The following is a 10,241-nucleotide window of genomic DNA, read 5'->3' on the forward strand; positions in this document are numbered from 1 at the left end:
CCTGCCATTACTTCCAGAGAAATTGTTTCATGCCCTGATACCTCCTGCTCTTTAGTAATCTTTTTTTCCCTTTCCATTGATTTCTTCTTACAACAAGGTCCAGGTATTAGTTCTTGTATTTATCCAACACCATCTGTCTCCAAGGATGTATCCTTAAAGCTTACTGCCTTGTTTTCCAGCCTCAGATGTGCTTGCTTCACATCCATACTGTGCAGATGTTCAGCTTTAAGCCTGTCCAGCCTGGTTCCAACTGTACCATACCTACTGCAGCATGTGCTGAGCTCTACTTCACCCACCCAATCAAGAAACAGGAAAGAAATGTCAGGTCATTCCTAGATCTTTTGAACTATTGCTATGTAGAAAGTATTATTTTTCTCTGATCATTGACTGCTAGGTTAGTTTTCATGGTGCTGAAGGACTCTACAGATCAAGCTGGCCTTGCAAGACCAGGCATGAAGGAAAGTTACTCCATTGAGGCTGATAAGGAATGAGAATGCTGAAGGGAAATTTGGTAGTGGAAAATGCTGAGTTTGAATATCTCCGTGTTCTGTGTAGAAATAAACACTATTGGCATCACAGCTCTGTAAGAGGAGGCATCAGTAAAACACCCAGCCATTTTATTTTCCCTAGTTTAAAGTGTTTGTGGGGATCTGGGAGGGGCACATTTGCTTTGGGGCTCTCCAATACTAGAGACACAAGGCTCGTGGAATGGTTTATTTATCTGGTGAAGTGGTGCACAAAGATTTTTGGTGTCTTTAATTTTTTCTCTGTAAAATAAACATCTTTAATAAAGAAGTCCAGGTCCAGGATTGGAAAAAATTAAGAAACGCAGCGAAGCTGAGTTTTATAATAAAACAGCACAAAATCCAATTGCGAAGAGTAGGTGGAAGATAACATCTGCAAAATTAAAAAAAGACTAAATTTGAGTACTTCACCATCAGATGTCTTTCATGTTTTCTTCTCACCCCTACCAAAATACTACATGCCCTAATGTGGCTCTGTCACCATATCACATTTTAGCAAATGAGCTTTGAAATGGCTTTCAAACCAGATCCAAGTAGAAATGCTTTCCAAGCATCTCTGTTAACTCAGTGAAGCATGTTTGATGCTTTCTGGGGAGATTGTGTGGAAAGAAGAGAAGTTACTATTTAGTATTGGATGTTACTGATATGATTGAATTGTCCAGGTTGAAGGAAGAGCCTACAGGAGGAAAACTGTGAGAGATGAGATTTGGTTTTGAGATGTTTCCTTCTGTCAAATTTACGAAAGTTACCAGATCTTTCTTCGAGCTATGGAGTTTATGTTGGCAGAGCCACTCAGGATCCCTATTTGGGATTGATATCATCATTGTCTTATTTTGCTGCTTACCTGAGAGTGTGTAAAATCTGGATAAACCTTTGCCTGTAAAGTAAAATAAGAGAAATAGATAAGATTTGAATGGCATCTTTTTAAATAGAGCAGAGTGCACCAGTATGCTCTGTAAAAGCAGATAACTTTCTGGTTTGAAATTCTGAGTATGATTTCATCTTGGATTTACTCTCTGAAGTTATAAGAGGATCCTCCACTTCTTTTATTTTATAAAACTAATGGTGTTCTACTGGTGCAACATTCTTATTGTCAATAACGTGACTCTACATGTATATGTAATTTATGTTGGCTAGCAGGATGGTGTGCACGTGGTTGTGAACCCAGTGTAAAGGTCTTTAGTGAAAGCATGATTTAGGCATACCTTGTTCCAAGGACTTGTATCAAAAGCCATGTGGGATCTGCAGTAGCAAACTAGCTCAGGGAGAATTTCCTGCCGCCAGGAGGCAGCAGCTGAAAGTAAAACATTTTGCTTTGTAACAGGAAGAATTGATGATGGCTGCTCACGTTGTGAGGAGCGATGGGCGTGTGGGGATGACCTGCTGAGATTTTTGGTTATGCTGAAGAACTCACTGTAAATGCAAAGAAAGCCTCAGTGTTGCCTTCCTGCTGGTCTTAAGCCTGGCTTTTCTCCCACTCACGCACGTCCCATCAGAGCTGAGGTCAAATTTGGGCGACCAGGATTTACACTGCTAACTTGGTGTGGAAGTGGTTTAACGTTAATCCCAAATAGGTGCATTTAGTCACTTCATAAATGAGGAGAGTTTCACTGAGCAAACCCATCTCAACCCTGAACCCGGAGGGGACCAACTCCTGTCCAAGCTTTGTGCTCTCATGGGGGAGCAGTTCTGTGCTTGCTCCTGTGCTGTGAGCCACCAGCTGCTCCCCCGTTAGCTGCTTCCCAAAGGGAGAAAGAGCCACCCCAGGAACCGCTACTTACTGCGCACAGAGATCTCCGCCACTAAAACACCTCCGGTTTGTTCCATGCGCTGTTTTCGTTTGTCACATGTCTCAAGAGATCAGAGAGAAAGCCATGCATCCCCCACAGATTTAATATTTGTCTGTATATATATACATCCAAACCCAATTCTCACATTTCCAAACAAGTAAATGAAATCTGTCTGCATGTTTTGCTGCATGCTTTCTAGGGACGACTTTTTATTTTTCTGTAATCACTGTGGCTTTTTGGTGCTTTTTGGGGTAGCTGAGCTCCACCTATTTAACCTGTGACCTCTATGAAGATTTGTTGCTGTTTATTGCAAATTGTAATTCATATTCATTGGATATGAAGGGGAAGCTCCAAATCCCTTCTATACTGCTCATCTTTTATCTTGATCTAATGTAGTGATTGCTAGAAAAGGTCCTTGTCCATTCCCTAACATTTGCAGGTCCCCAGCTGTGGGCATTTTTATAACCTTGGCATGTATTAATTGTGGTTCTACCTTGCTTGGTTCAACCTAAATTAGAGTAGGCCACCCACCAAGTGCATTTTTAGGTTGGAAGCAGACTCCAGAGATGTTGGCTTGCTTCCACCCTGGAGGGCAAGAAGGGAATTCCACCCTGTGACTCTAAGGATGATGTAGATGTTTGGCAGTACCATCAGAAAAGCAGATGTGGAGGACTGTTCTGTGTTTTCATTTAACCCTGATATGTGTCTGGATAAAAGTTTAAAAAAAAACCCTTTAAAAACAAAGAACAAAATCTAAGCTCAGAGGTTTTTTCTTTTGCCTTTGAAACTTAGAATTTCTAAACCAGTGCACTCTGTTTAGTGCTTGGGCTGGGTAATGGACTGCTGTCTTATAGTGGTACTTTTACTGAGAAGGGGTTAAGAAAGAAGAATCCTTTTGATTAGGAATGATGCTTTCTCTTCTTCAGCAAGAAATATTTGTTGCTGATCTGTGGGGCAAGGAGTTTTGGGGGCTTTCATTTCAGATTAAATAAAATTCAACTTCACTTTATGGCAATGACATACTCATGGGGTGAGAGAAGGAATGATGAAGCCCTGGCTTCCTGAAGGAAATAGAAAAGCCTTTAAAGAAAGATAACTCAGTAATCGTTGCATCAGTTGATGCCATTGGTACATGCCCCCAGTGCAAATAACAAGCCTGCAGAGCATTTTCCCTCTCATTCTTACCTAAGGCAGGAACTTGCTCTGTGCTCCCAGTGTACCTGCTCCAGTGATCACTTAGATTATTTCCCACAGAACAGGAGCAGTTACTTGCTGTTGGATAGCACAGAGGAAGTTCCTCAAGGAAGGAAGACTGGGATGTTTTATTTGAGCAAAGGCAAGCTTTAAGCTAGGTTGCCCTCAGCACTGAGTTATAAGGTAAAATGGCAAGTGCTCTACTTTCTCCTATTTTTTTAGGCTTTTGTTTAGCTATAGCTGTTTGTCCAACAGGAGCGTAGTCTGCAATGTTGACAAAAAAGGAAGTTTTAAAAAGACTACAACATTTCTCAATACCTCCAAACAAATTGCCCAACATTGCAATGCAGTGCCCATGGCATGACAGGGATCAGGGTGCACAGCCCACCACTCGCATTAATGCATGGTGGTGGCTCCATCTAATGCCTGCTCCCAACCTGACGTGCCCTCTGTCACCCTCTGTCTGAATTTAGCTCCGTGTGTTCCCTGGGAGGGGGAGGCCTTACCACCGGGCAGGAGAACTTCTCGCTGTCACAGACGTGCGTCTCGCAGTGCAGCCAGACCTTGGACAGCTTGGGGATGTTCTGGAAGCGGAAGGCGTTAAACTGAAACGTCGCCCGGTTTGTTTTCCCGTTCTCATGGACAACAATGGAGAAGTCCGAGGCACACCTATATTGATTGAGTGTGGAGAAATGTCAGAGCTTGATGTGTGAATCATCTGAGGTCACGGTCTGGTGAAGGCATTTCCCCAGCTTTGGGCTGCCTTCCTACTTTCACATGCTTGGGAAGCAGTAGGGCTCTCGAGGCCCACCAGCACCTACCCTTTGGTGATCAGAGGCCAGTGCACCTGGTAGAAGTACTCGGAGGAGGGTGTTGCCCAGCAGTTGTTGAGAACAACTTTGAACCTGGGGAGGCACAAGCACCAGATCAGCACACAGAATCCCAGCTGCCGACTTACTATTACTCCTTTCTTCACCTACCTGTCGCTTAAGCCCTTAGCTTCCACTCCAGCAAATATGTCAGATCCAATTTCTGATGTTTCGACGACAAAAGGAGCTTCTTTTATACTTGAAAACTTAGCATTCTTTGAAAGAAAAAGAGGAAAAGGCATCATATGTTGCAAGCACCACACAAAGCAGAGACGTATGGCAACTTCAGACAGCTCTGGAGAGGTGGACTCCAGAAGTCTGGGTTCTTGCTACCTGCAAGCTCAAAAACCTGTGTTTAGTAGTAGGATTATTGCCATTTTGTTGATGTTTGGCTCATCATAATAATATGTGACAGAATTTGATGCTGATTGGGATGTGGGATGTGCGGAATGAGTGGGAAGTGGGCCTGCTGCTGCTGCCCTTGTGAACCAGAGCTGTTAGGAAAAGTGAGTGCAGCACTGGAGATGACTATGAAGTGGAAATGGGGCTGGCCACACTGAGGGGAATTGAGTGAAGTAGCTATGCTTTCCTAGCTGCTTTGGAGTGTTCTCTGATGGGAAAAAAAGATCAGGAGCAGCACAAGGTAGCTGTGAGGAAAAGATGAATGCTTCAAAGGATTGGTCTGATATCCAGGGACAAATGCTGGAAGCAGAATTCCAGCAGGATCTCTGGGGAACATGAAATGTCTGCCAGATGAAAAGACAAGGAAGCAGACTGCAAGGGAGATGCACATAGCTTTTCTGTTCCTACAGAGATAACATCATAGTGGTAGTATCTGTAGGTGCATGCTGCAGCTCTTTGAGTGGGACTACCAGCAATCTTGCTTTTTTCTTTATAAGAATTGTCAGCATGTTAGAAATGTACCACTCAACAGAAAAAGCTGCCTCATGTGGAGGAATTAAAAGAACGTTGGCATGTGTCTGCTCCATTCAGTTTATGCTGTATCCCTGTTAATCAGTGGAAACAAGGACCTGTACAAACCACGCTGTAATGATCTGCTGCAGGCTGGTAACGTGCTCTGTGAGCAGGAGCAGCAGCCCTTTTTTCCTGCTGATATTTGTGGAAGAAGACAAAAAACTGAGTGGCAAAGAGCACTTACAGAGTAGAAGTTGAGGGATAACTGACTTTCAAACGAGCCAGAGCTCCCATTCTTCACATGGACGGTGGCCACCCTAGGGACATAAAAACCACATCACTCTGTATGAGAGAAACCTGGGGCTGAAAAAGGGGTGAGCCTCACTGCCAGACCAAGACTTACCTTTGGTCGAAGGCAGCCTGGTTCACCAAGTAGTTGGCATTATATGTGCAGGTGAATGAGTAATTCACAGGCTGGCTCTTCACGATCACTGTGGTGTCATTGGAGACGATGGAGTTGTAGAAGTGATAAACGGGGTTCTTAAACTGTAGGTGGGAAAATAGAGAAATGTACGTAACAGTGACTATTTGAGGCACCAGGAATAAGCTGGCATGTTGAAATATGAAGATTCAGCCTCGTGAGAAACAGCATTCCTAAGGAATCATGGTTTTGTAGCTCTTCATATTCTATGTATGCGTGCAAATGGGTGATGGGCACACAGGCTAATAGCACTAAACCTGTGTGTATTTTGCCTGTAGATGCAGAGCATGAATATTTAATTGCTTGTTCTCCTAAATCTAGAAAGAAACCTGTTACCTAATTGCCTTCTCTTCATCAGTACTTAAAGCCCACTGGAATCAAACGTGCTCTTTCAAGGGAGTCCAGCCAGTTCCTGAATCAAGCTCAGGCTGTGCTGTGTTATCTGTCAGAAATGCTGATCTGAAAGTCTTACCTCTGATTGCGTCCCACAGTATGATTTATTTTTAGGTGACAGGTCTGGGATTGTGAATTGGTAATATCCTGAATCATGGATCCCATTGTAACAAATGCCTCCAAGTGCCAGCTGGTTGACCTCCCATCCGTAAGGACACTCAGGAATTTTTGTAATGATGGTTCTAGGATAGCAGTATACCAGAATTACATCTGAAAGGAAAACAACATGTCTAGAGTGACATTAGGGAGTGCCTTTCTTTCAAAAAGAAAAATCTGCACATCTACTTCCCACAGGGCTTTAAATCCTGTGGGTTTGATCTGGAAGGGCCAGTGCAAACACAAGTTTTACAATTTCCATGTTAAAAGCTAAGATCCAAAAATGAAAAAATGAACCAGAGACCCTACCTCTGTTAGCAGTGTTGGTAAAGTAAATGAACTGAGAAGCCTTGTCCTGTTAACAGTGACAGCTACTAGCACTGCAATTAGTTTCCATGTGTGGTTACTGCTAGAGCAACAACGAATACTGAACATCACAATTGAAATTAATTGCTTTGTCATGTCACAAGATTTGTGCCTTTTTCAAAGAGAATCAGGCCGTGTGAATTTGAAGGTGTGATATGAATTTAAAGGGAAATACTGACTAAACACTAGTGAACTGATAATAAAGAATACCAATTACTATCTTAAAAAAAGACACTCTGTTTTACAACTTCTGCCTCTCTCATCTTTTATCATAAAAGCCTGATTTCTCAGCCTTCCTGTGCCTGCAGAAGTTTGGGGTATACACAGGGAAAGTCAAATAGAGACCTTAACAGCTTGCTTCTTTCTAATCAACAAACACAGATTTGTTCTGCTTCTGTTGGTGGTCAGAGTGGGTGACTTCACAACTATAGAAGGTCCTCAGCTCTGAGGAACTCCCTGTGCCAGGTAGGGCACTGAAATAGATGGATAGAGGACCAAATACTTTAGATATACCATGAAATTACTGGCAGTAGCGTACAGTAGTCTATTATTATATATGCACATGCCACACATTCAGAGCAAAGACTCTCTATTGAGGCGTGTCCCAACACATTCCTAAAGTCTGTATCTTAGTTTTAGTGAATTACGCGTGGCAGTGTCTGGGCAGAAAACAGAGTGTAATTAGGGCCTCAACTTCAATTATGATCATTATTTTTTTAAAATATAGCATGATGTTCAGAAGCTCAGCTCACTCACTCAGCATCCATCATCAGACTGCAGTCAGGAGGACTAAAGCCCAGCTCAGGCAGCACTCACTCTGGGTAATTCAGCCAGTTTCTAATTGCTGCACTTTCCTTTGCCATCATATGCCTGAATTCTATTCACACCAAACTCTATCACACTATGGTCATTGCAGAGTTAAGCATCCTAATTCGGTAGGGAGGACGGACCTTAGTAGCACATTTTTTACTATGCTGGCTGGAAATAAATCAATAGAAGAAATATGAGGGTTAGCTCTTCAGAACATAGTTTGACTCTGAAGAAAATCAGCTTTAAATGGAAAACAACACTTTGGCAGCTTAAATACAAGAAAAGAACATAAGAGACTTGAGTAATTCTACCTGCTTTATTTGGAGTGCAGGGCCCCGCAAAAGCTTGAGCCAAGATGACCATCAGATAAATAGTAACAGCCACCATTTCTTGCAATGACCTGAGGGCATAGGGAAAAAAGCTGAATTTGTCTTCCAACACAAAGACAAGAGGAAGACATTAAACTGTTAAACTGGCTAATATTTAAGCTTGTCAGTCTTGCAGAGAGAAATAAATAGCATTGCTGATATTGTCACCCGATTTCATTGCATCAAAAAGACATATATTTCCAGGACCACTATTATCACTACTGAGACTGATCACTACCGTGACAGTTTTACTATTTCAGTTTAGTGCTGATTTAAAGTTATTCTAGAATATTTTTGTCCTTTTAAAGAGTCTAAACCTAAAACATTAGTATAACTAAATGAAATTGAAGCAATGGGAGCTGGAAAAAAGGGTAATAGAAATTACTAGAAGAAATGTGATGCAGGAAATATACATACTGTGCTTCATAATGTAACACTAAAACTATTCTGCATTGATGTCAGTCCTGATGTATATAATCTTAACTTCTTTTAAGTTTTTCTTTTTTTAATTTTTACAGTTTCGCTGTTTTGAAAACTTTAAGTTTAGCAGTAATTATCTTCTGTGCCTGTAGCTTCCATTTCCACCGCAGGCCTCAGCCCTGCAAGCTCCTTCCCATGGGTAGAAACACACTCCAGCACAGAGCAGCCTGTGGGGCTGGGACTGCAGTGGTCCTGTTTTGCCCTTGGAGAAAAACTCTCCAGTGTCTCCCTCATATCCACATTACTGAGCGCAGTCAGAATTAACCAATATAATTTAAGAAGAAAAATATTGCCCTGTTAAATATTCCCAAGAAAAGGAATTAATTTCAGCATTTTCACTCATCCTCTTTCTAAATACATTTACAAAAAAAGCTCATACACGACATTTCAGTGGCAACCCCTTCTAATTATAATCCTATGCATTCTACGATAAATGAAGTATAATACCTACAAGAGAGGATGAGATTAAGTATTTCAGATTTTCATTGCTGTCTCATTCCAGTAGCTGTGTTGCCAGCTCTTCCCAAGATGTCCTCTTTCAAATGAACCCAGCTGGTGTTATCTCCGCTTTATATAAGCAATCTTGTAAAAGGAGCCCATCTCTGGTTAAATCTCAACCTGCCAGTATTGTCCACTGTGGGAGAAAAAAAAAGTCATAGAAAAGCAATTCCCTTCCCTTAGATGGGACTGTGCTGTTGCTACTTGATTTTTTAAGTCTGCGGTGTTTTTTTCTCTTTAACAGATCTGGGAAATAACTGAACTGAATCCTGCTGAAGGTGCATAACTGGCACAATTTCTTTCAAGTTTACTAGGAAAACATAGGATTTTTGAAATGAGAAAATCACAGTTGCCTTCTAGAATTCAGTGAAAAAATCATTATAGGAATTAGATGTCTGTCTTAAATGGCTTATTGACAAGGTCATTGTTTTGTGCCATGCAGATGGACAGAAGTCATTTCAGCATCATTTACCACCTTTGGAGTTGTCTCATATGCTTGTTTTTCCTAAAAGCTCACAGGTGTGTGGTCTGAGTCTAGGTGGGATCTTTAATCTTTCCACTGTACTATATAACTACACCACACAATACTAATGTGTGTATAGGACTGTAAGATATACATTAAATATTACAATATGGAAGTGTATATTTACCACACTTCTATATTAAATATCACATTATTTTACAGTGTAAAATTTGACATTGTACAGAGCACTGAAACCAGTTTGCCTTTGCCATGATGCATGCCATGTGTTTGCCAGATGACAGTCATAGATTTTTCATGTGACCTATTGCATCCTGTTTGTGTCAGCTTTTGGTGATGGACCTAGAAAAAGGACTTGGGTGATACTGCTGTTTTGCAGAACTGAAGAAAAATGATGAATAATAAAATAGTCTTGTCTGAGTGACCCAGTCCTGTGGGCTCCTCTAAGCTGAGTTTGGTGGCCCCTCCTGTGCAGTTCTCCATGTGGGAAGGGCTTAATTCTGCCTCATCTCTGGCAGAATTTAATCTGAGTCTGCTTTCATCCAAGTGGCTTTCGGGTTGGGGGGGTCATGAAGTAGAAAGGTTTTTGTTGGAAGAAGGAGTGGGACACAGGAGCATGGCAGCTCTGATCTTCAACACTGAACAATGTGGGTTCAGTTCTCCTGTGGCTACTCCATGCAGAAAAGAACTGGTGAGGTTTATGGGCTCACCTCTAGGAAAGCATTCACTGCCCTAAATCCATACCACGAGGAGTCGTAACACCATACAGCTTGCAATCATGGCTATGGATATAGTGTGCAGTGTAAGGGATGCTAACTCTTGCACAGCAATGGCAGTGTAAAGGTGAATCTGTAAAGATGTGAAAATGTTTATACGTAATTAGAGTGACTTCCGATCCTTGCAAACTGATTCAAAG

General features: G+C 41.8%; 1 protein-coding gene across 1 annotated transcript; it reads right to left on the minus strand.

Moving 5' to 3' along the window:
- Positions 1–844: 844 nt before the first annotated feature.
- On the minus strand, positions 845–7,885 carry TECTB (tectorin beta). Its single transcript, XM_065746649.1, has 10 exons — positions 7,810–7,885; positions 6,246–6,436; positions 5,696–5,838; positions 5,537–5,609; positions 4,489–4,592; positions 4,330–4,413; positions 4,015–4,177; positions 2,306–2,375; positions 1,369–1,401; positions 845–897 (listed from the first exon to the last, which is right to left on the minus strand). Exons 1-10 carry the CDS (start codon positions 7,883–7,885, stop codon positions 845–847), a joined length of 990 nt encoding a protein of 329 aa, XP_065602721.1.
- Positions 7,886–10,241: the final 2,356 nt, after the last annotated feature.

Source organism: Cyrtonyx montezumae, unplaced genomic scaffold (genome assembly GCF_038088225.1).
Source record: "Cyrtonyx montezumae isolate F1298 unplaced genomic scaffold, pur_monq_1.0 scaffold_4, whole genome shotgun sequence".
Lineage (NCBI taxonomy): Eukaryota > Metazoa > Chordata > Aves > Galliformes > Odontophoridae > Cyrtonyx > Cyrtonyx montezumae.

Bases quoted from the DNA above. Each gene is read 5' to 3' on its own strand.
- TECTB (XM_065746649.1), bottom strand. From the start codon at position 7,885: ATGGTGGCTGTTACTATTTATCTGATGGTCATCTTGGCTCAAGCTTTT. The intron at 6,437-7,809 runs GTAGAATTACTC...TTTTCCTTTCAG, and splicing joins CTGCACTCCAAATAAAGCAG to ATGTAATTCTGGTATACTGC. The intron at 5,839-6,245 runs GTAAGACTTTCA...TCCCACCTACAG, and splicing joins ACTGTGGGACGCAATCAGAG to TTTAAGAACCCCGTTTATCA.